Source organism: Chionomys nivalis, chromosome 11 (assembly GCF_950005125.1).
Source record: "Chionomys nivalis chromosome 11, mChiNiv1.1, whole genome shotgun sequence".
In the NCBI taxonomy this organism is placed as follows: Eukaryota; Metazoa; Chordata; class Mammalia; order Rodentia; family Cricetidae; genus Chionomys; species Chionomys nivalis.
In genome coordinates this window covers 929,969-955,000 of record NC_080096.1, presented here as the reverse complement: position 1 = coordinate 955,000, position 25,032 = coordinate 929,969, and the positions used below count along the sequence as shown (strand labels likewise).

The following is a 25,032-nucleotide window of genomic DNA, read 5'->3' as shown; positions in this document are numbered from 1 at the left end:
TCGCAAGAGCTTGAACCTCCTAGACAAACTGCATGAGGAAAAGGACCTTTTTATTCAAAAGACTAGGTGAGCTCACTTGCTGAGGATCCTTGCCCTAGCCACTCCTTCTGATTGTACACGTAGGATGTCCTGCCTTTTGTTTCCTTGACATCTCTGGACAGGGAGGAGCAGCCTCACAACCCTGAACAGATGTGGTACCCAGGGCCCCACCATCTTGTCCCCTCCCTCAATCTCGACAAGTTCCAGAAAACTAAGGGTGCTCCTCGGTCCTGCCGGGCCCTCCATCATCATCTCGCTTCCGCATGTTTCAGGTGTGACTGAGGCATTAGTGGAAAGCTTCCTGTTTTTCATGTCCTGATGGTCTTGGCCAGTGTATTTAGCAGAAATACTGAGTGTGTTTTCCAACAGACAGAAAAGCTGGAGACTGTAGTAGGCTGCTGTCCCCTGCTGCCACCACGAGATCCCAGTGTTTAGCTTTCCCCACTGAATATGTGTCAACATGTGTCGTAGCTACAATTCTTTAGCTGAACCATTTGAAAGTAAATTTCAGGATCATGATTCTCCTATTTTAGGGTCTCTGAAAAACAGAAACATCTTTCTGCGTGACCTCAGCACATAACACCTCTTGTGGGTGGAGGTTTTACCGGGTTCCATGCTGCAGCTCTCTGCCATCCTCTGGGTGCCCCTCATTCGGGCTCACACAGGGAGCAGCCTCGGTCTGTGCTGCAGCACACTGAGGAGGAGCTACAGTCATTTGCAGCTCTGTGCTCCCCAGGGCTCCCTAGGCCGATGGCCTTTGGAGGCATCTGCACAACACCTACTCAGGTGTAACATAAGGTCCTACTTGTTGGGGTTTCTGTCCTGCCCAGTTCCCACAGCCGGCAAGTCCCAAAGAAATTCACACAGAGGCTAGCTCAGTCGGTAGAGCATGGGACCTGCCCCACTGAAAAAAGTACTGAGACATGTGGCTAACATAGGCTAGAATAATGGGCTAACGTAAGTTATAAGAGCTAATACGAAGCCTGAGCTAACGGGCCAATCAGTTTATAACATATGGAGACCTCTACATTATTTCCTTGGGGGCTTACTGGCTGTGGGAACTGTGACATGGCAGAGTCAGAGAGACCCCCTAGAAAGACAATATATCCCTATTCCTTGGCCTGGACCTTAGACCTTTCCCTTCTCCACACCACTGGCCCCTTCTGAGACTAGAACCTTAGGAAAACATTACGGCAATTCTTATTCCTACGTTGTAGAGGGGAGCTGCGTGTCTGTCGTCAGAGGATGGACCTGCTCAACAAGCAACAGGAGAGCTTGGCGTCTGAGATATCCGCGGAGAGAGACGCCAACAACATGTACGTCAACTGCCAAGTGTTACCACGATGGCCTCTATGTTTCATACGTAGAGGTTTATTCATTCATTCATTCATTTATTCATTCGTTCATTCATTCGTTCGTTCATTTATTCGTTTGTTCAGCAAGGGTGAGTGTAAGTACCTGCTATGTTCAGATAGTTAAGAAGCAGACAGCATCTCTCTAGAGTGGCAAGCAGTTATTATAACACGGAAGAAGAAATGTCAGTCTAGGAGCTGGCTCGGTTGGTGAAATACTTGCTACACAAGAGAAAAGACCTAAATTTGATCCCCAGCTCCTATAGCTGTGAATACAAACCTATAATCCTAACCCTGAAGGATCCAGACAGCCGGATCTGAGTTCTGGATTCAGTGGCAGATCCTGTCTCAGAAGAATAAGGCAGAGAATGACTGAGAAAGATACTTGATGTTGACATCTGACCACAGGTATACACATGCATGAGCATGCATGAGCATGGGCACACAGAGAGAAAAGAAATGTTGATATAAGTAAGGTGCTGAGGTCAGGGAAGAGACGAGGCTGAGTCCACGCAGCTCATGATGCAGAAGTTCTAGCCTTGGTCACAGTGGTGGAAATGGCTTCTCCGTAGAGTGTTTTTATCTGTTCGCTTCTTTATTTACTTAGAGTCAGAGGATGGCACACTGAGAGAGGGAAGAGGGACAACGTGAACTCAGAATAGCTGAACACCAGGCCTTAGTAGTGTTTAGAGAGAATGCTGGTCCTTCCTGGGTGCAAGACCTGGGCCAGACAAGCAGGAATTTCCTAGGAGAAAGTGAGAAGCCAATAGCAGAGAGTGTACGGCCAGTGATGAAAGCAGAAACCCCACCCCATGGCCTCCGACCTCCACGAATCTTGGTCCTACTTGCCCAGGGGGTGGTGGGTGTAGGAAGCACCTTACTTGACCCCACAGGTGTCATCTCTGGTCATCTACTTCATATATGTCCTCCTGAACACGGGACAGCCGAGGGAAGAAACCAGGATGTCCTCGGCTCCCTCAGTGAGACTGCCGTGCTGACCTGTCCTCCCGCATTCTGTTGCTGTGCTCCAGGGCTGCTATGGGCCGTCTTCAGGCTGCATCCAGACGCCTGCACGCAGAGCTGGAGAATGAAAAAGATCTGCAGTCCAAGATCACGGCCATGCTGAAGGACAGCGAGTAAGTTAGCTTCTGGCCAGTTCACAGCACACAGGTCTCAGAGCAGCTTGTGGGACAATTCCTGATTCGAGCAGGAAGAATAACTGGCTTTTCACTTTCTAGATGCCCAGGAAAGAAAAGGCGGTGTGTTAAAGCCGCCGAAAGGGAAGCTTTTCATGTTGTTTTCTTCTCAGTTTTCTCAGATTTATTTATAATTTTAGTAACTGAGTAATCAGTTTCTTCCCCTCCTTTCCTTATTCCCTGTACCTCTTGGGCTGGGACTCAGTCGTAGTTCATCGGATTAGTGTGCACAAAAGCCCTAATTTGATCCTTAGCATTGGAGGAAAAAGTATTCTCAACTTTTCTGAAACATCCACAGGAGGGGGAAAGATAGCTTCATGATTTTAAGTATTTTGTTGGTCAGAGTTTAGATTGCAAACTAGAACTGCCTCTAGCAAGTCTAGTTTTTTAAAAAAGTTTCTTTTGGGATATGACAGTTCACTGTTAACACCAGCAAGAGCTCCCAAGATAGCACAGCTCAGTGAACCACTGGGCCACTGCCCAACTCTGGGTCCACGGCACGGCTCGGCTGTCGTACGACAGCCAGTGAGGCTGGAAAGCCCTCCAGACTGAAGGCTCACAGAGGACTAGGACAGTGTCAGGAAGCCAGACGGTAAGCGTAACTGCTGCGGACTTGGCTAGAGACCACAGTCAGACCAAGCGTCTTACCCTCCCCCTCAGTAACCCTCAAGCCTTAAACCAGTCCCTTGACTTACACCTGTTACAACGGTCATAGCTCAAGCCTACACCCTAAGCACAGCTGGGACAAATCAGTCCATCCATGTCTGAGAAAGTGAGTACTTATCCTGGTCTTGATTGACACATGGCTAGTACCGGCACTTTCTCTCTGTGGTTCTGAAACCAGGACAGGCAAGACCCTTGGAGGCCCTGTCAGGACTGACCTGCTAGATGCATCTGTTTACTTCTTAATGTTTTTTCACGTTAAAACAATGTCAGACTCCTAGCGGGAGTTCACAAATGGCCGTGGCATCTTCTCCTTTGCTCCCTGACAAGCATGCCAGCTGGTCTCTGCCTCTCAAGATTCCATCAGCACAGAGCCCATTTCTAAAGGCTGTGTTTCTCACCTGTAGACCATGTGACTTTGAATGTTGTTGGAGTGTTCCCTACTCAAGGCAAAGCTTCTATAGCATGCTCTCTCCAGACACTTGGCCCCTTTCTTCCACTCAACACTTAGTCTAGATTTCCTGTAACTTCCATGGACCTGATTGAGGAGAAAGACTGGACTCAACTCCATAGTCATGACTTGGTAACAATTTATCTGGGCGGTGATGACACACGCCTTTAATCCCAGCACTAGGGAGGCAGAGGTGGCAGATCTCTGTGAGTTCAAGGCCAGCCTGGTCTACAAGAGCTAGTTCCAAGCAACACAGAGAAACCCTGTCTTGAAAAAAAAAAATTAACAAAATAAGAATGGAAGGAAATTTTCTTAATGCAAATTATCACAGTTATTAAAAACCTATAACTATACAAGGACGGACTTGGGATATTTGCCTCACTGTCAGATACACAGTGTCGGCTTTAGTACTTCCCAGTGTTGTACGGTGAGTGATGCCCCTGCCATCAGTTCTGGTCTAGCAGGGTCCTCCGGGCAGAGCAGGCCCCAGGAGATGCTCTTAGGTAGCCACGTTCAGTATTCTGTAACACATCTAGACACGTCAGCTGTAACATGTCCAGACACGTCAGGCATAATGCTGGGAACCGTCCTTGAGTCGTTGCAGAGGGCACGTGGTAGATGCATGGTTTCCCACGTCCTAGGAAAGACAATTTTGTACTTACCTTCCTGCTACTCATCCCAAATGAAGATGAGCTACAAGCCATCTGGACTTGTGCCGGGCCCCTGAGGGAGGGGTGCTGGGTACAGTGTAGGCACCACAGGTGCACTCGCCTGAGACCCGAGTTAGACAGATCTTCACTATCCAGATACGCGCTGGGCTAGGCTGGCTGCTACCATCCTCTGAGCCTTTTTCCAGGCACGTTTGAATACTTGGGGTTCTTGGTGGCTCCAGCGAACCTCTCAGAAGACATTTTCTACATGTTTTCCTCAGGCCAGGCAAGGGCGCCACTGCAGTGAGCTGACCGCTCATTCAGGTGAGTGCCTGTGGCCAGATGCTAGCTCAGGCTAGATTTGATGTGATGGTAATTTTTCTTAAGTTTGGAGACCAGGTGGTGGGACCTCATTCTCTGAAAATATTGGGCCAAGGGGAAACCTTAGAGGAGGATGCTGGCCCCTCATCAGCGTCTAGCATCTGCCTAGAGTAATTATCAAAATAAAGTGCCAGCAGGATCACTCCAGCTCCTGGAGGAGTGGCACCAGGTTTTCAGACCTTAGCTGCCATAAAGAACAAATGATTTGTTTTCGCAAGGAATTCCATGTGGCACATTGAGATCCAGAAGGGGCAATTTGAGGATGTCCGGAAGCGTAATGAAGAAGAGGCAGAAGCTAGGCAGAGGAGCCTTGAGATACACGCAGCTCAGCAGCTTCAGAAGGAGAAAGAAACCCTGGAGAAGGTGGAGAGGAACCGTCTGCTGAGGGCCCAGTGAGTGCCACCCAGATCTGGCCCTTGGCAGTCCTTTGTGTTCTCCACCAAGGCTTTCTAGACCCAGCTCTTTGCACCTGTGCCATGGTCCTGCCCAGGCTCCCTACTTCATGTTAAGTGCCCACCGTTACCACTGACACGTACCAATGAAACCATCAGACTCTTCCTTCTGTGCATTCCTCTACCCCTTCCGAGCTGTGCTGTTCTCTGACCCTGTCACGTATCTGGATGATCCTTTGCCCACACAAGCCTTGGATGCTCAGTTGCTATCCATCCTCTGAAGCAGCCCCTATCTCTGCTCAACCACCGATCCCCAGGAGCTAGGGGGCTACTGGACTCTGCTCCCCCAAGATGGCGCAAGTCCCTCTTATCTCTCTTCTCCTGCCAGACTCCTGCTCAGCCTAGGTCAGCCCTGTTTTTGTGAGTTCCTTATACCAGAGCCCCCAGCAGCACTGTGTTTAACATAATATACCTGGGTCCATTATGTTACACTTATTCTAGTCTCTGCCTGTGTCACTGCAGGAAGTCCTTGCATGTGCAGAAGGAGCTGGGGCAGAAACATCAGAAACTGGTGGAAGATGCTCAGAAAAACCACAGGATTGCCGTAAAGTTCCTGAAGGCCTCTCTGGGAAGGTGGGTTCTCACTTTACCTCTGTCTTCTGTCAATGCCCTTAAGGAATTTAGGAGTGTGGGTCCCTGGCCTTCACTTTGAAATTCCCTGATTCAGTCCTTACCTAATCACCAGAAGCAAACAGATCTGGAGTTTTTATTTTAAGCTGCTGTTTGTATTTGCAAGAGGAGCACAAGCAACTGTGAGGCCCTGGGATCTGGAGAGCGTCCCCAGCCACCTGTCCTGTAGGAACAGGCCCTGGACAGCAAGGCTCATCCGTCTCACCTTTGTGTTGTCGGCTCTTGTTGTTTCTCTGGTAGTAGTAGCCGGCACCTGAGACTCCTATAACTCTGTAATTGTCAACATTACCTGCATATATCTCTGTTAAAATTCACATTACACCAGGCATAACAGCACACACCTTTAATCCCAGCACTCAGAAGGCAGAGGCAGACTGCTGTCTCAGTTTGAGGTCAGCCTGGTCTACATAGTGAGTTCCAGGACAGCCAGGGATACACAGAGAGCCCCATGTCAAAACAAACAAACAAAAGCATATAAATAAAATGCACATTACTCCAGAATTCGAGAGCGAGAGCAGGAGGAGGAGATGGAGTCCCGCAAGCACATGAAACAGCGCATGGATGCTGTGCTGGCGTTGAAGAACAGCATCACTGCCAGTCGGGTAGGTGCAGCTCCACCTGCAGCCTCTCGGGAACATCAGCCCCCTGACTACCCCCGGGGCCTGCTCGTGGAAGCCAGGATTCTACCTTTGGCTCCTGCCATGAGCCCTGCAGCCTGCCCAGCTGCTCCCTGAAGGAACACAACACTGTTATGAGAGGAAGAGTCGTGACAGGACCCGGGGCGATGTGAGGGCCAGCACCAGGGCTCAGGGCTCAGTTAGGTAGGGATGTGGCAGGGAAGAGCAGGCCACCACCTGCTCAGAACCATGAAGACTCAGAGGCAAGGGAGCAAACAGTGGGTTCCCAGCAGGAGCACAGATGCAGAGAATTCCATACCCAGGGAACCCAGGGCTGTGTGCTGGGTGAGAGATGCACGGGAAAATTATGAAAAATGTTTGCAAATTGCCTGCCTTGGGACCTATAGGTTTCAGCATGGATTTAAGTACACGCATATTGACAGAGGTTTCCGTCCCACCCAGTCCTGCCCAGTCAGGCAGCCATTCAGTCCCAAAGAAACACACAGAGGTCTACAGTAATTATAAACTGATTGGCCTATTAGCTCAGGCTTCTTATTAACTCTTAGAACTTATATTAGCCCATAAATCTTGTCTGTGTTAGCCATGTGGCTTGATATCTTTTTCGGCGAGACAGTCACATCTTGCTTGCTCTGTGTCTGGGTGATGAATGCAGAATGAAACTTCTCTTTTCCCAGAATTCTCATTGCCCCACATCTATTTCCTGCCTGGCTGCTGGCTACTCAGTGTTTATCTAAAATACAAGTGCCAGGGTACAGACCATTGTCCCACAGCACATGCATTCAAAGAAAAGGCCTGAATGAGTATTGCGTGTGTGTGCATGGCATTTTCTGGTATTGTGACTCTCGAGTTCCCTGTTTCCAGGAAACACTGAAGAAGTTCCAAGCCTGGGGCCAGAGTAGGGCAGAGCTGGCTAAGCAGAAGGCCCTTACGGAGAAGGAGGTGATCCTGGCCCAAGGTGGCGACGCGTTCAAGCACCTTGTTCATCAGCGCAGGCACCAGGAGCTGGAAGCCCAGAAACGGTGAGAGCTGGGAGACGCTTGCCTGGAAGTGGGCACAGAGAACCAAAGACTTAACCTCCATCCCCCAAAGCAGCAAAACTAATTCCTGCCACTTCTCACCAAAAGCAGCTGTGGGTTATGGGACAAGGACCTCAGCACTCTCCGCCCCAGCCCTGACTGCAGAAGTCTCCATGAGGTTCTGGCATTTGGGGATTTTATAGAGGTTGTTAGTGGGTGAGGTCGCCTCTTTCCTCACTTCCGATTTCCTGGTTCTTCAGCTATGAGGTTCCTGAGTTCCTGTGACCCCCTCCTCCTTGGGGGACACCTGGAGCTCACTCACATCTTGCCCTCTGGCTTCACTCTTGGTCTCCTCCAGGCCGTGAGTCAGTGCTTTCTCCGACAGTTTTCAGGGAGCCCTACCTCATACTGACCTTCTCCACCTCACACACATTACTTAGCTCATTTCTACTTAACCTGGCTTCTCAGTGTCTCTGCCTAAAACTGTCCTTTCTGAAGGGCCAAGCTGTTTCTCCTAAGTCCCTGATCCCTGCTGGTCACTGCATAGGATCTGCTTGGATCTCTCTGGCTACAGGATATCTTCCTCTTCAAAGTGTCTCACAGATGTGCAAAACACACACACACACACACAGGCACACCATTACAATTGCCACCAGACTTTTAATGTTCCTGTCAGTCTGTCCACATTTGACGTGGTTGTGGGTTTGTTGCCTGAGTGGTACCTGTGAATGAGTGAGTGAGTTGTCACCAAGGCCTAATGCTGCCCTTGCCTTTTGTCTCTGCTGCGTCTCTTAAACCACAAGCCTAGAAACTAGGGCGGGGAAGCTCACGAAGGCCAGGGTTTGCTGTGGGGACTTCTAGGCGAGGCTGAATGAGGCAGTCCAAAGCCAGACAGGGCAAGGCAGGGTATGGTAAGGTGAGGATCCAAGTCACATCTGCAGCTTAGCAGCCCTGTGAGCCTTATCGGCTATACTCTCCATCCAAACAGATGTCCTAACACCAGAGTCCTCGAAGGCTTTGCATGAGCTCTTGCAAAGGAATCATAGAGCAAAAAGAAACACCATACCTAACCCTAGCAGCTACTAGGTGTCCCCTTGCAGGTGCTGGGAAGCACCTGGCTTTACCTGAGAAGCACCTGCTCATAGGGCTTTTGAAGAGGAGCAGAAACTCCGGAAGCAGGAGATTGTAAGTCGAATCTTGAAAGAGGAAGCTGAGGAGGAAAACAGGAAAAAGAAACAGCACCCACCCCCTAAAGCCACAGACGGACGGACTCTGCGGGACAAGACCTGGAAGTACATCTCCGACTTCTGCGAGGGGAAGGCTGCGATGCCCGCAAGTCACCTGCTGGTGAGTGGGGCACTGCTGATTTCAAGCTTAGGTCAGCACTTGAACGCACAGGCAGGAAGAAGCTGACTAAGGTCCCCAGGGCAATGGCCCTCTGATAACCACCAGGGTCCTTTTTCCCTCATGTGAGTCCCTCATCTTAGCCAACAGTGCTCTTAGAGCCCCACAAAGCTGCCTCTCTATGGGGAAAGTTCCTTGTCTGTCCCTGTGTACAAAGTGGAGTCAGTCTCACGTGAAGAGACTCGTATAAGTCGGAGTCCATACAGGTGTTACTGCCCACTGCCAGGTATTCCCAGAGTCTCCTTTCAGTCACACCAGAGTCCTGGTCTGCGCCAGTGGTCTGTGTTAGACAACACCCTAGGCTGGTGTACCTCTCCTTCAAGGTGTGAGAGCCTTGGGTGCTCCTTAGCCCAGCACCCTGCTTCCTCTACCAGCTGCTTTCTTGGCCTTCCTGGGCTTTGACCTCTTGGAGCGTTTTCCTGTGCATTTTAGCAGATCACAGGCTTTTTCCTGTTTCTCACTTCTTTGTGTGCCAGGCAGAGCCTCTACCTCTGGGTGTTCACCTTGGTGCAGTGTCCTCCCCTGGGGCCACATTCTGCTCCTCCTTCCATTCTTCCTCTGAGAGGCCTCCCGCACCCTGAGTCACTCACTTTCCTGGAGCTCCTCTACCCCAGCCTTAACCTGCTCTCTAGGGTTTACACTATCCTCTTTCCTCCACGTTTCCCATGGTGTACCCTACAGGTATAGTCCAGAGCAATCACATGAGTCCTGAACCCCAAGACGGTTCCAGCAAAACCAGTACCACCATCTTTTCTGAGTTTTCACAGGACTTTCCCAGGGCTGGTGTGCCATCAATCATGTAATTAACACAATGATTATCTGTGATGGAACAGTAGAGAAAATTACAACAGGTCCACTACTCAGAGTATCTTCCGTGAACAAGACCTTCTTGTGAACTCTGCTGAACACTATTGGAAGGCGTTCAGTCATCTGTAGACATGGGGATGGTGTATTTTAAAGTTACAAGGATTTGTGTATGTACAATTGTCTCTGTAAAGAACAAAAGAATTCCTTGAATCTCAGCACTGGGGAGGCAGAAGCAAGCAGATATCTGTGAGGTCAAGCCCAGCCAGGTCTACAGAGTAAGTTCCAGAACGGTCAGGATTACATAGAAAGAAGAAATAACAACAACAGCAACAACTCGGGGAACCAACAAGCAGCCTCCCACCACCCTGGGGGTTGTCAGGCCGAGCGCCCAGCAGGGTTCCCCAGGGACTTGTTCTCTTGCAGCTCACCTATCCCTTCTCCATTCTGTAGTGAGCTTATCTCTTCCGCTGGCAGGAAAATGAGATAGCCTTACGCCCCAAGCCCACCTGTCTGCTGAAAGCCATATCCAGTGAGTCTATGCAGATGGACCTGGGGAGCATTAGTACCGAGGAGGAGGTCCTGGCTGAACCAGATATCCCCGGGCTTTGGAGCAAAGAGTACAAGACACACCAGGTGAGAGCTTTCCCCCGTCAGGTCCTTCACAGGTTCCTGGATGCAATTGCCTGTCTTCTGCCCCATCCTGTGCCTGCCACTGCTTCCTTCAAACTCGAAGCCCTTCTCCCCTTTCCATAATCTTCAAAAGCACTGGGCTGTAGCCGGCCTTTCCTGGATCTGCCAGCTTTGGCCCTGCACTTTGTTCATTATTAGGCTTTGAACAAGCATGGGCGTCTGTCTTTTTGAACCCAAGGTGTCCAAGAAGGACATGGAACAGAAACCTGTGGGTGGTACCAAGATGGACAAGGACATCCTGGCTCGCACGATGGAGCAGCTGCGCGGTGGGGTGGTCCATAAGCAGGTGGTCTCTGGGAGGGAGTTCAAGGGTCGACCGTTCAACAGCAAGCCCGAGGTCATTCACTTCAAGGTGAGCCATGATGAAGGGAAAAAGCCTTTCATCTACTCTCCTGCCTCTGACGCTTTCCGTTCTGACCTTGGGAAACCCTGCGAAGTCGCCTGCTTTGGGGATGGTATGCAAGGGCTGCGCTGCCAGCCTAAGGAACGGGCTCCGGGGCACACCTTTAAAGGGGCCTGAACTCCTGTGAAGGGGATAACAGGGTAATCCCTTGTTAGGCCCCTTCTGCTGGGCAAATTCTACCTTCTTAAGAGGGGCCCGAAGGATGCCAGCACCCACCACCAGCTGGCTAGTGTCAGCATTTACAGAAGGGAGGCTAAGATAAACAGCCTGTGGGTCCGTTCTCTCTCCCAGGAGGAAGTTCTTCACTGTCTTTCACACACCTCATGGGGGCATCACAACGCAAGGGAAGCCTGGGGAATCCTTCTCTACTCCACAATCCCGAGCCTCTCATGAGTCAGTGGCAGAGTAGACCCCTTTTCCCTGGCCTGTTCTCGGGGCTGTTGGAGGACTTGGGGCCATCCTGTCTCCTCTATCTCTGCAGGACTTTGATATTGGCAAAGTGTACAAGAAGAAGATCACATTGATAAATGCTACTTACACAATCAACTATTGTAAGCTGGTGGGTGTGGAGGAGAACCTGAAGGACTTCATCCATATTGAGTGAGTCTTGCAGAGTCTAGGCACGAGGCCGTGGGCCGGCTTGCCTTGAAGGTTGGAGAGGTCACTGCTCCGTCTCTTGATATTGAGGTCACAAGACCCGTGCAGTCTTTTGGATGGGCTAAGGCTCCTCACATTTTTACTGTGTGGGTTTGGGCACTGTAGGAGCCCCCGTTGGCAGCTAGCATCTTTCTCACTATGAAGATTCCCAGACTGCTTTTCTGAACTGTAATTTATTTTCCTCTTTGTGCAAGTGTTTCGCTTTTTCCCCTTTTCCACGAATCCTCTTGTGCCCATGTTGCCACTTCTTGGCTGGCCTTTCAGTACCATTTTCCTGTGGTTACCTTTAATGCTGTCCTTTCTCCATTCCCACCTCACCCCTGTTTTTCACCCTGCAATGTTTTCAGCACTTTCTGGTTTATTTCTTAGTATCTGACCTTCATCTTTCTTTCTCCCCGTTTTTTTTTTTTTTTTTTTTTTTGAACCAGGGTCTTGCTCTGCACCCTAGGCTGGTCTCTCAGACCTGCAATCTTCCTCCCTCACGACAGGTGTGTTTCACGGTATTCAGCTTATAGGCAGGTCTGTTCACAGCTCAGATGACCTGCATCTCTTAGTGTGTGATATGCAATTTCTGAAATGGGGGCTTAGTGTAAATTGTTCCCTGACTTCTCTGCTCAGATTCTCTTTTCCATGAACAGCACTGGCTGGCAGAGCTCTGATCAGGGCTTCCCACCTAAGAGGTGCTCTCCTCCTGGGAACTGAGTGAGAGGGAACAGTGGGATCTTCTGGTCCTCTACTCCTTTCTGGCAGTTTACCGACTGTGTTAATTTGAGATCTGGGAGCTTCTCTGTCTTTTAGCAATGCTGAGTCACTTGTCCCGTGGGCTGTAAGGTTTCTGGAGAGTGTACGGAGGATCTCAGGCTAGGTGATGGTAACCATGACCTCAGTTACCACAAAGCCCTCCTTTCCAGGCCTAGATTAAAATTTCTCTCCGCATTCGAAGGCTGGCGTCCATTTCTGTCTTCTGGTTTCTTTTGCTGTTGTGGCTGTGACTCTATCTAGCATGTTTCTCGGTTTCCTGTGTCCCGCAGCCCCACTGCAGCATACCTGGGGTGCTTGGTCCTCTTTACACGGATTGTACTCTTGGAGCTCAGGTTCGTCTCTTTGAGCAGTTCTAAAAATAGCTCATCCCTACCCTGCAAATATCAGCTCTCCCTATTCAGCTCCCGGCGGCTTTGTCTCTGCCCTGCCCCTCCCATATGGAGCCTCCCTCTCCAGTCTCTCTGTCCTTATGACACCCGCCTCACACACTCGGCCTGTTCAGGAAGTGTGTGAGGCGGCCCAGCTTCTGGTCCCTTCAGCGGTGCCTCGCTGGCTGCAGAACCTGCTGACTGTGTGTCTCGCTTCAGTGCTATGTTTCTCATTTCTAAAAATTCCTAGTTCCTTTTCAGACGAGCCGATGTCGTCCGTCCCCCCCCCCGCCTCTGTCTGTGTGTGTGTGTGTGTCTCTCTCTGTCTCACCCTCCCCATCACCGAGAGACATTTTTATATTAAGTTTTTGTGTATTTCCAAACCAAGAAAATTATGTGAAATCCAACACTGTAAACATAGGCCTGATGCTAGAAAGACCCTTCACTCACCCAGGACTCAGATTAAGACAGACTAGCTCCCATCTTGTTCCCCTGCAGTTGGGGCCAGTTTTACTGGATAACCTGACTTATAACCCTTCCTTCCCTTCATGCCGCGATCGTCCCAGGGTAGCGACAGCCCGCAGCTTCCATCCTTTTGTAGCTGGCTTTGGGGTGTGCTGGCTCACTCACTGGACAAACGTTTGAAGATTACCCAAGTGTCTCCTGTTTATCAGGAAACAGAGTCAGTAAGGAACACAGTAGACCTGGAGCTGCTCCTGTGCCGACACGTCTAGATAGAGGTGTTGTCTTGGGGCAACGACTGCTAGTGTAAACACCACCACCAAAAGCAACTTGGGGAGGACAAGGTTTCCACATCATAGTCTGTCACTGAAGGAAGTCAGGACAGGAACTCACACATGACAGGAACCTGAAGGCAGGCACTGAGGCAGAGGCCATGGAGGATTCCGCCTACAGGCACCTCCCACATCATCACTAATGAAAATGATGCTGAGAGCCAGATTTCATAGAGGCGTTTTCTCGACTGAGGCTCCTGTCTCTCAAATGATTCTGGCCTTTGTCAAGTGGACATAAAACCAGCAGCACAGCTGTGGAACAGATAGAAGGGAATCCAAAAGGCCCAGCTGGATACGTAACAAGTATCCACTTTCCACAGTGACTTAACTACCCTGTGTGTGCTGTTCCTACAGCTTTGACCCCCCTGGTCCCATGTCAGCCGGGATGTCCTGTGAAGTTCTGGTCACCTTCAAGCCTATGGTACGTGAGAGGATAACACAGGGTGCTGCTTTTTCTGGCTTCACAACAATGGCAACAACAAAATCAGCCTCCTCCTGCAACGCTAGCACAGTAGGGCTTGCCAGAAGGTTTGGTCTTCACTCTTATGTGAGTAACTCTCTGTAAGCTGTGAAGTGTGTATCTTCAGGACCTGCGTATGTAGTGGGCTTTGGGGTTTTTTCCCTGGGAGCCCACTGAGCTGGTGATAGGCAGGTCCAGCCCATAGTTACACCGCTGTGGCCTGCATCCAGGCTGTAGTCACACCCCTGCAGCCTGCATCCAGCCCGTAGTCACACCGCTGCGGCCTGCTTCCAGGCCATGGTCACACCGCTGCGGCCTGCGTAACTGTGTCATTGTAGAAATTCATGGTGACTTGGATTGTTTTGTTTTTTAGATAAATAAAGATCTGGAAGGAAATGTTTCATTTTTGGCTCAGACAGGCAGCTTTTCTGTTCCACTGAAATGTTCAACGAAGAAATGTTCTGTAAGTTTAAGTTCCCAGAATCTCTCCCCATGATAAGTGCTGCACCCTAGGAGTGCCCAGGGCATGGAGTACCCAGGACATGGGGATAGAGCGCCATCAGAGGCCTCGGCCCAGTGTCTGCTCTAGTCAGACTTCACCCCGGGGCCTAGGCTGGCTGACATGAGATATTCTGAAAAAGCGAGTCATCAGACCAGAGCTAGAAATTTATAGATAAGCCCTGCTCCTTATGGGGTCCCTGACTGAGAAGCCCAGAGTTCAGAGGGGAGGAGAGCCATCTGAGACTCCAGTCCTTTCTTCAGCTCTTGTGTGTCTCCTTCAATATATATATAATATATTCAAGATCGGGTCTCATTATATAGCTCTTGCTGACCTTGAACTCACTCTGTAGACCAGGTTAGCCTCGAACTCAGAGAAATCAAACCTACCTTTCCCTCCTGAGTGCTGGGATTAAAGATACGCACCATTACACCCAGCTTTCAAGATATTTTTTAAAAGATTTATTTATTTATTTTATGCACAAGTGCTCTTCTGCATGTACAACGTTATGCCAGAAGAGGGCATCAGATCCCACTAGGATGGTGCTAGGAATAGAGCTCAGACCTCGGAAGCGCGGCCAGTGCTCTTAGGGCTGATCCATCTCTCCAGCCCCAGATGTTTTTATTGCATAAAGAAAACCATAGTCATGCAGTGAGCTCCCCTGCGCCCACTGTCCACATCTGATCGTCTTCAGCGTCTTGCCACATTGGCTTCATCTAGATGGCATCCTTTGCTGTGGGGCCACTTCAGAGTAAATTACCGTCATCAGACTCAGCACCCTCAAAAACTGTCGGCATTTCTAGAAAACATACACCATACCATTGGCTGTTTCCACAATGACACCCACAGCACACATACTCAGTACTCGGGATAGACTGTAGTGTGTCTTTAGTGTTACATCTACTTGTGAGCCCGCAGGTTCACTGTGAGGTGACTGGCGTGGGCTGAGCCGAGTCAGGCGGCTCTGCCCCTGTTATCTCACCATGGCCTTCTGGCCTCTGGAGCGGTGTCCACCTCACATGAACTCCTCATGGAAAGTGACTGAAAATGTAGACATCACAGCCAGCACCATCAGCACGTTCAGAATGTGTGGGGCAGAGAGAGACCTCTGCAGTGAGGGAAAACAGAGAGAGCGGAGAATTGAGATAATCGTCTGTGTGCAACACCAAGAGGCTAGCAGAATTCCCGATGACCAGCTACTGTTCAGTAACATCATATGTGTCCCACTGTCTCCAAACTACCTTTTCAATGGCTGTTATTTTTATGTCATTGAGATTACACTTGATTATTACATTGGTGAGCATATTTTGGCCTAGGATAGCAGCCCCCTTTCTTCTTTTGGGTCATAAAACTTACTAAGCCAATTCTTTTATAGGACATCCTGGATTTGTACGACTGCTTCCTATTGTTGCATTTACTATGTCCCTCTGTCCCTGCGTTCTTTTTTTTTTTTCTTTCTTTCTTTTTTTTGGTTTTTCGAGACAGGGTTTCTCTGTAGCTTTGGAGCCTGTCCTGAAACTCCCTTTGTAGACCAGGCTGGCCTCGAACTCACAGAGATCCGCCTGCCTCTGCCTCCCAAGTGCTGGGATTAAAGGCATGCGCCACCACCGCCCGGCCCTGCGTTCTTTTAAATTAGATGTAAGTTAGGGAACGATTGTCTTTTTGAAACAAGAAGGACTTTCTCTGGCTCCGGTCTAGGGATCTGGTCCCTCATGACGGGGCATCATGGCTGCAGGAGACTGAGACAGTTGGTCATATTGTATCCTTGGTCAGGAAACAGAGACTGAGACAGTTGGTGACATTGTATCCTTGGTCAGGAAGCAGAGACTAAGACAGTTGGTCACATTGTATCCTTGGTCAGGAAGCAGAGAGTGATGAGACTAGCTAAAGTCCCTTTGTCCTTTGCTAAGAAATAGCTTTGCTTAAGAGAACTGTTGCTCCTGCAGAGGACCTAAGTTCAGTTCCTAGCACCCACATGGCAGCTCACAGTCATCAGTGACTCCAATTTCCAGGAGTCACTGGAAATTGTACCTTCTTCTGACCTCCTCAGGCATGCATATGGTACCCATACTGACAGACGGGCCCAACACTCAAGCACTTAAAATGAACTAATTAAAACAAAAAAGAAGTAGTTATAAAAGACAGCTTTTATCGAGTTTGTTTTTTGATACTTTCATGCATGTATAAAATATGATTGCTGGGTGGTGGTGGCACTCACCTTTAATCCCAGCACTCAGGAGGCAGAGACAGGCAGATCTCAGTGAGTTCAAGGCCAGCCTGGTCTAGAGAAAGTTCCAGGACAGGCTCCAAAAGCTACAGAGAAACCCTGCTTCAAAAAACCAAAAAAAAAAAAAAAAAGTACGCTATGATTATTATAACTCCCTATCCTCTCTACTTTCCCTCCCGTCTTAAATACTTTTACCTCCCTACAAGTTGGGACCCATGTTTAGGACGCTAGTGCCATGTGCCTCGTGTGACTCACGCTCACTCATGTTTAGGACGCTGGTGCCGTGTGCCTCGTGTGGTCATGCTCACTCATGTTTAGGATGCTGGTGCTGTGTGCCGTGTGTGTCTCTCGCTCACTCATGTTTAAGGAGCTGGTGCTGTGTGCCGCGTGTGTCTCATCCTCACTCATGTTTAGGACGCTGGTGCTGTGTGCTTCACGTGTCTCACACTCATGTTTAGGATGTTGGTGCCGCAGTAGTAAGAACTCTATCTCAGCAGGGGACAATGGCAACTCTATGCTAGTCATCTATGGCAGGCATAGGTTCCTCTCTGGCTTGAAGCTAGAGTACTCTGTTTTACACTTTGGTCTGCTGGCTTTAGTAGCCCCTTGTCGCCTCCGGAGAAAGGCATTGCAGATTGAGCCCTGGGTTTAGATTCGGTGAGATGACCATTTGTGGCACCATAGTGATGCCCAGGCACGACACTCTTAGCTTGAGCACAGGGAGTCTGCGGGTTATAGCCCAGGTGGGCTGAAGAGCAGCACTTTCTAGGCCCCGTGTGTGCAGGACGGCTTACCTCAGCCAGCTTGTCCACCACGTCCAGACCATTACGGGTCCTCTCTATCAGTCATTATCTTCACTCAGGGAAGAATTGGTTTGATCCTCTTAAAACCAGACACAGGAGCCCCAAACTGTCCTGCTCACTACATGAATCTGTGACTTTTCTAAAAAATGATTTGTTTTTATAAAATTGGTGATCTTTCTGCATGTATGTCTGTGTAGAGGTGTCAGATCCCCTGGAACTAGAGTTACAGACATTTGTGAGTTGCCATGTGGGTGCTGGAAATTGAACCTGGGTCCTCTGGAAGAGCAACCAGTGCTCCTAACCTCTGAGCCATCCCTCCAGCCCCAAGCTGTGACTTCTTAAGTAGGTAGGCTATGTCCCTGATGTGCAGTGCACAAATGCTCGTGCTACCCCTGCCTGCCCTGCCTGGAGTCAAATGCAAGCCTCCCTGTGAAGAAAAGTCAGGTTTCCCCAGGCTTCTTGGTACTGCATCTGGTATTTGGGGAGGAAACCTTCTCTTGTGGGATATTGGGTCCTCTGGGCCATGGTTTCCTGCAAGGACCTACTCCCTTTATGAGCATGCAACCAGCCTAGAGGCCACCATGACTTACACTTGTGTTCTTTGGCAGTTGTCCCTTGACAAGGAGCTCATTGAGTTTGGCAGCTATGTGGTGGGTGAGACCACGTCCCGGACCATCACACTGACCAATGTTGGGGGCCTGGGCACCAGATTCAAGTTTCTCCTGGATTCTGAGTTCTTTGAGATGGAAGAACCCCAACCCATCATGAAAATAGTGAGCATTTGTGGCTACCGGGGTGTCTGCAGTTCTGCTCAGTCACGGATGGGGTGGGGAACTTCCCAGTCATGTGTATACAAAGATGTGAGCCAGTGAGAGTCAGCAAATCAGGGGGAAGAGGAAAATGTCAGGACAGCCTTCATCAGTGAGAGCAAAAATGTCTGGCTTCAGTGAGGACACATGCAGTCTGGTCTCAGGTGGCAGCGGGGTGGGGTTCCCTTACGGCATGTGGTACACAGAGAGCAGGATCATTGGGAGACCCTGAAAAGGCTCCTTGGGAAACCGTGGGTCTCTTTCCAGAGTATGAAAAGGGCCTTTGCCTTTCCCAAGATTATGCATGGGCCACAGTGAATGGCAGCAGCCTCAGGGGTCCAGCTCAAGAACCACCACGCTCATGGATGGTGGGGTCCTTTGGGGAAGACGTTCTAAAGATGTGCCTCTTATATGCTTCTAAAACACTTGAGCATCCTTAGGAGAAGCATCCTATTGGCTCTGTTGAGGTGCCCCAACAAAGACCCCAGAAAGCATCTCACCCAGGAAGTGGCAGGACCAATGGGCAGCGATGGCCAAGGCAGTATGGAGAGCAAGCTGCTGTGAGGGGAAGGTGGGGCGGTGGAATGGGGGGCTGGAAACCAGGATTGCTTTGGGCAGGTAAATGGGATGCCCAGCAGGACATCTATAAATTCTGCCTCTAAACATCTGTGGAGAAAGGAGAGTCAACTCAACCAAGGCTAGAGTAGAACCAGCCTCTGGGCAAGTGACCAAGCAGAGTGTAAAGAGGGTAGACTCAGTTCTTCATGGTGGGGTCTACAATGGGTCATCCTAGCTGATGACAGAGAGGATCCATCCTGGCCAAGACAAAATAGACAATCATCCCTGCCCTAGGCAAACTGAAGCTGTGGTCTAAAGACCCAGAGTAGACAGATGAGAGAAGAGGCGGGAGAAGGGGTGGCAGCAGCCCTGGGCACAGGTACATTTGTGTCTTCTCCTGGACTCACCTGGTGACAAGGGTGTCTGTGAAGCTGAATGGGAAATGAAGACTCTGAATTTGCTTTCAGAGCAGCCTCTACACCTGTGAGGACAAAAGTCTCTATGAGAAGATCATTACTAGTCTCTCTGAGCAACAGCTTGACATCAATGAATCCTCCCCAGTGGACATCCCGAGCCAAAAAGAATCCGAGAAAGATGGTAAGGGTTGGGGAGACTTGGGAGTGGGTAGCAGGTACCTACTTCAAACTTCCTGCATTATTTCCTGAACCAGCCAGGACATGTGGCCCCAGCTGAGTGCTGAGTAGGCCTCAGAGAGGACTGGCAGGGACACAGGGGCCTCCCAAAGGTGGCATCCAAGAGTCTCTCTCAGCACAGCCACCTTAGAACCCAGGTCAACACATGGGTCAGAGTCAGCATCTCAGAGAGGGTCAAAGGTGCAGAGTTTTCTCAGGGCTTCAGTTATAAGTGATAATAAATGCAGAAAATCCCCATGGGTGCAAACATGCACTGGATATGGGGCTCACTGAAACTCTGTTTGTGTTGAAACTAACAGAATCGACAGAAGCCCCAGATGGGGACAGTCACATTGTGTACAGGGGTGGGGGCTTTGAAGGCTCTGCCTGTGAAGTGGTCCCTGCAGGTGCTGGTCTTTATCAGCCCCACCAGGCTCCGAGGCTGAGGAGGGCATTTGCTTCACACCAGCTGCGGAGAACTGCAGATGACACACAAAGACAGTTTTGGGTTTTATTATTGTTGTTGTTTTGTTTTGTTTTGTTTTGTTTTGGGGTTTTTGGTTTTTTGAGACAGGGTTTCTCTGTAGCTTTGGAGCCTGTACTGGAACTAGTTCTTGTAGCCCAGGATGGCCTCAAACTCACAGAGGTCCGCCTGCCTCTGCTTCTGAGTGCTGGGATTAAAGGTGTGTGCCACCACCGCCTGGCACACAAAGACAGTTTTAAAAACTGAACAATCAGGACTGGAGAGATGACCCAGTGGTTAAGAGCACTGACTGCTCTTCCAGAGGACCTGGGTTCGATTCCCAGCAACCACATGGCAGCTCACAACTGTCTGTAACTCCTGTTCCAGGGGATGTGACACCTTCACACAGACATATGTCCAGGCAAAACACCAATGTACATAAAATACGAGAAAAAAAACAACACCGAGGCACTGGCCCTATTGTGATGCAGATGCTCTCCACTCTGGGACGCTGCCTTCAGCTGCTTTCACCCCTTCCCTGCTCCCTTCTCCTTCCTTCCTTCCTTCCTTCCTTCCTTCCTTCCTTCCTTCCTTCCTTCTTTCTTTCTTTCTTTCTTTCTTTCTTTCTTTCTTTCTTTCTTTCTTTTTGCTTGTGTGCTTGCTTGTTTTGTTTTATTTTTTCAAAACAGGGTTTCTTTGTATGGCCCTGACTTTCCTGGAATTCATACTGTAGACCAGGCTAGCCTCGACCTCAAAACAACCAAAGGAATATATGTTTGGATGGATTGATTACTTGTGCCAATAATCTATTGACCTTCTGAGGGGAATGTCTTTAGGCTCTCTTTTTTAACCAGTTGATTGATTTATCCTATCTAATATACTTCCTTAGTTGTCATGAATTTAGATTAAGTCTTGAAGTCATGAAGTACATGTTACCCAACTTTCTTTTTTTCAAAGTAATTGCTTGCATTCTTGCATTATATTGGTTCCTTGCATTTCTGGATACATTTTTAAATTAATTTATTGGTTTTTATGCACGTGTGTGCACACATACACTCAAAGCCAGACATGTTGGTATATTGATACATATCTATAATTCCAACACCTAGAAGGCAAAAGAATCAGGAATTCAAGGTCACTGAGTTCAAGGCCAATCTGAGCTAGGCCAGACCCGTCTTAATAAAAAGAAAAACAGTAGGGAGGTGGTGGCATAGACCATTAATCCCAGCATTTGAGAGGCAGAGGCAGGTGCATCTCTATGAGTTCAAGGCCAGCCTGGTCTACAGAGTGAGTTCTAGGACAGGCACCCTAGCTACTGAAAACCCCTATCTCGGGGGAAGAAAGAAAGAAAGAAAAAAGAAAGAAAAGAAAAAAGGAAGGAAAGGAAGAGAGAGAGAGAGAGAGAGAGAGAGAGAGAGAGAGAGAGAGAAACAAAAGCAAAACAAGGGGGAGAAGCCTTTCATGAATGTGATTGGTATAACTTTGAATGTGTCGTCAGTTGGGAAATAATATCTTGCATATTGAGTCTCAACCCACAAGGATGAGGACCCAATGAGCCGAGTCATCTTTATTTTTCCTCAGCAGTGGCTCAGAGTTTGCACTAAGTATGTCTTACATATTTTTTTAGTTGATTAAATCTGAAAATCTTAGACTTTTCCCCAGACTGATTATTGATATAATCTTGTCTTCCAGAAATGGAGATTATGCCTGCGGCCAGTGTCATAACCATGGCTCCCAGTGAGGAACAGGCAGAGATAACCTTGGGGGAGGTCAGTCAGCCTGCCCTGCTAAACTTTGGCTTCTTCTAGCCAGAAGGAAGCTCATCCTCCTCCAGTTCTAGCCAGTGTTCTGGGGGGCTTCTCATCTGTCCAGAGCCAGACTAAACCACAATTTCCAGGCACTAGTATCAAGGTATCCCCTCCCCATGTTGAGAGTAGGTAGGACCAGAGTAGCAGGGACAATTTCCTCTGTGTCGTACAGCTTAGAGAAAACACCAATGATCCTCCCTAGTTGAAACGTCGTGTGTGTTCACACAAACGGAGGAGGAAGATGCAGAGAGAGATCAGGTTGCCTTTCTTGCCCCAGTTCAAGTGAACTGTGAGCCTTAGACAGGGATAGGATCTTTGAAACTCCAGGGCTTGGAGGTGGAGTAGGGCAGTAGAGACTTGTGTACCCTATACACAAGCTAGAAAGCCCTCCTACCAACCTCTTCCTGTTTTTAATGCTGTTGAAAAGGGCCTGACCTCTGTGGCAGACTGAGGGTCTGTGGAGAGCACACAGTGGCTCAGTGTTTGAGTGAACCCCGCAACTCCCACTCTGTTGGGATTCCATAGCAGTAAGCACTCAAGAGCGGAGCCAGCCTTAGAGCTAATACCTGTGTGTGACCAATGGACACACCAAGGACCTGGCCCGTTACCACCCATCCTTGCAGCAGTGGCAAGAGTAAGGGTTAGTGGGAAATTCCCTAAGAAAAACCATGATGTCCATGTTCTGACCCCATGGTACTCTTCCTACACAGGTAACAGAGGGAGAAATCGGCCCCTTCAGTTCCGTCAAAATACCCATTATCTTCACCCCAGTTATTCCAGGAGAGGTCCAGACTAAGTTCAAGGTTATGTTTAAGAATTCGCAGTGTCCCACGGTGAGTTTCCCTGCGGCCATTTGCTGTAACTGATCTCCACAGCCACGCCAGTCGCCCTTGGTGCTCATTGGTGGGCAGCAAAGGGGTGACACCTCAGCTAAGAAACACGCATGCGCGTGAGTCTTCAGACGCTCACTTGGACAAACTGCTCCCTACCACCGCACCCTCTGCCTTTTTTTTTTTTTTTTTTTTTTTTGGTTTTTCGAGACAGGGTTTACCCTCTGCCTTTTTTATGGTGTTGGAGATAAAACTTAGAACCTTGAGCAAACGGTCCACCAGTGAGCCTCACTCCAAGCTCCAGTCCATATTCTTTTTTGTAAATTCTGCATGTGTTTGGTGTACATGCCTGTGTATAAGTATTCGTGTGTGTGGACATACATATGTGTATAAATGTGCATGTGTGTTTGTGGATAGAGGCCAGAGGTTGACACTGGGCATCTCCCATGATCACTGCATACTTCATGCATTGAGGCAAGGTCTCTCTCTTGAACCAGAGCGCATTGGTTTTAGTTAGCCTAGCTAATCGGTTTGCTCTTCTTGCCTTCTCCTGAATCCTAGCGTTACAGGAGGGTCATTGTGCCCACTGGGCTTTTTTTTCCCTCCAAGACAGGGTTTCCCTGTGTATCCTTAGCTGTCCTGGAACCTACTCTTTAGACCAGGCTGGCCCACTGGAACCCAAATTCTGGTCCTGATGCTTACACATCAAGTACTTTTTCTTGTTAAACTGTCTCCCCACCTCCCCTAAACTCCCACTCTTAATTATTAGAAATATCTTTCTTAGTTTAAAAGTTTGCAATTTTATGACCAGAGAATATGATCACTGAGTGTGAATTCCCAGGATAGGTGAAGAAGCATCTCAGAGGCTGAAGACATACGTGGCCTGGTGGTTAAAAACACAGGCTGTTCTTGCAGAGGACCCAGGCTTGATTCCCAGCACCCACGTGGTTGTTCACAGCTATTTGTAACTGCAGTTCCACGGGATCTGATACCCTCTTCTGGCCTCCATAGGCAATGCTGCACGTGGTGTACAAACATATATGCATATATGCATGCAGGCAAACACTCGTGCACATAAAATAAAAATCATATGCATATATGCATGCAGGCAAACACTCGTGCACATAAAATAAAAATCATATGCATATATGCATGCAGGCAAACACTCATGCACATAAAATAAAAATCAATAATTAAGCTGGCCGTGGTGGCACATGAAGACAGAGGCCAGTGGATCTCTGAGTTTGAGGCCTGCCTGATCTATAGAGTGAGTTCCAGGACAGCCAAGAAGCCCTGTCTTTTTTAAAAATATTAATTTATTATGTATACAGTATTCTGTCTGTATGCATGCTTACACACCAAAAGAGGGCATCAGATCTCATTATAGATGGTATAAACCACCATGTGGGTGCTGGGAATTCAACTCAGGACCTCTGGAAAAACAGGCAGTGCTTTTTTTATTAACATTTTTTTATTTGATTGACATACCAACCAGAGTTTTCCCTCCCTCTTCTCCTCCCGTTCCCTCCCCCTCCCATCTACCCTTTCTCCATCCAGGCCTCCTCTGACTCCATTCAGAAAGAGACAGGCCTCCATGGTACATCAAGTTGAGGCAGGACCAAACTCCTCCCCCCAGCATAAAAGCTGGATGACATAATCTAGCCTGGGGAGCAGGTCTGGCAGTGCACTTAACCTCTGAGCCATCTCTCCACACCCAGAGAAAAACCAAAAAAGGAAAAAAAAAAGTCAATGATTAAAACAAACAAGGGGGCTGGAGAAATAACTCAGTGACTAAGAGCTCTGACTCGCTTTCCAGAGGACCTGGGTTCAGTTCCCAGCACCCACATGGTACCTCACAGATGTCTGTAACTCCAGCACCCACAGAGCACCTCACAGATGTCTGTAACTCCAGCACCCACAGAGCACCTCACAGATGTCTGTAACTCCAGCACCCACGTGGTACCTCACAGATGTCTGTAACTCCAGCACCCACAGAGCACCTCACAGATGTCTGTAACTCCAGTTCAAAGGTATCCACACCCTCACACAGGCACTCATGTAAGGCACCAATGCACATAAAATAAAAATTGTTAAAACAAGCAAGCAAACAAAAAGAACTTTTCTCCTCTGAAGTGGAACAGCAGGACAGTTGAAAGGCTGATGTGGACAGTCCAGCTTGCCAAAGCTATCTGCTCTGAGTGAACCTGCCCCTAAGCCGGAAGAGATGCTAACAGTATCAGTGAACCTAAACCAGAAGAAATGCTAACAGTAACAGTGAACCTTCCCCTAAGCCGGAAGAGATGCTAACAGTATCAGTGAACCTAAACCAGAAGAAATGCTAACAGTAACAGTGAACCTTCCCCTAAGCCAGAAGAAATGCTAACAGTATCAGTGAACCTAAGCCAGAAGAGATGCTAACCGTAACAGTGAACCTGCCCCTAAGCCAGAAGAAATGCTAACAGTAGCAGTGAACCTAAGCCAGAAGAGATGCTAACAGTACGAATGTCAATCCCACATCAGTTTGATATATGATTTGTCTATGTTCTTACCTCAACTGCTGGCCAGGATCTTCTGTCCAAATAAGGACAGT

At 48.9% G+C, this 25,032-nt stretch overlaps 1 protein-coding gene across 6 annotated transcripts in view; it reads left to right on the top strand.

The window, feature by feature from the left end:
- The window catches only part of Cfap74 (cilia and flagella associated protein 74), a 57,948-nt gene that overhangs the window by 7,940 nt on the left and 24,976 nt on the right, over positions 1 to 25,032 (top strand). For all 6 annotated transcript variants that reach the window (XR_009057970.1, XM_057783783.1, XM_057783784.1 and 3 more), the window contains 16 exons: positions 1 to 66; positions 1,257 to 1,355; positions 2,423 to 2,527; positions 4,951 to 5,124; positions 5,647 to 5,757; positions 6,314 to 6,416; positions 7,314 to 7,471; positions 8,614 to 8,815; positions 10,154 to 10,312; positions 10,548 to 10,721; positions 11,254 to 11,372; positions 13,708 to 13,774; positions 17,951 to 18,115; positions 19,177 to 19,306; positions 21,497 to 21,573; positions 22,323 to 22,445. The exon at positions 1 to 66 is cut by the window's left edge and continues 87 nt beyond it. Coding sequence is in view for 5 of the 6 variants with exons in the window: in XM_057783783.1 (XP_057639766.1) it covers positions 1 to 66; positions 1,257 to 1,355; positions 2,423 to 2,527; positions 4,951 to 5,124; positions 5,647 to 5,757; positions 6,314 to 6,416; positions 7,314 to 7,471; positions 8,614 to 8,815; positions 10,154 to 10,312; positions 10,548 to 10,721; positions 11,254 to 11,372; positions 13,708 to 13,774; positions 17,951 to 18,115; positions 19,177 to 19,306; positions 21,497 to 21,573; positions 22,323 to 22,445 (2,032 nt within the window). In the remaining variant the exon portion in view is untranslated. The remainder of the gene's footprint in view (positions 67 to 1,256; positions 1,356 to 2,422; positions 2,528 to 4,950; positions 5,125 to 5,646; positions 5,758 to 6,313; positions 6,417 to 7,313; positions 7,472 to 8,613; positions 8,816 to 10,153; positions 10,313 to 10,547; positions 10,722 to 11,253; positions 11,373 to 13,707; positions 13,775 to 17,950; positions 18,116 to 19,176; positions 19,307 to 21,496; positions 21,574 to 22,322; positions 22,446 to 25,032) is intronic.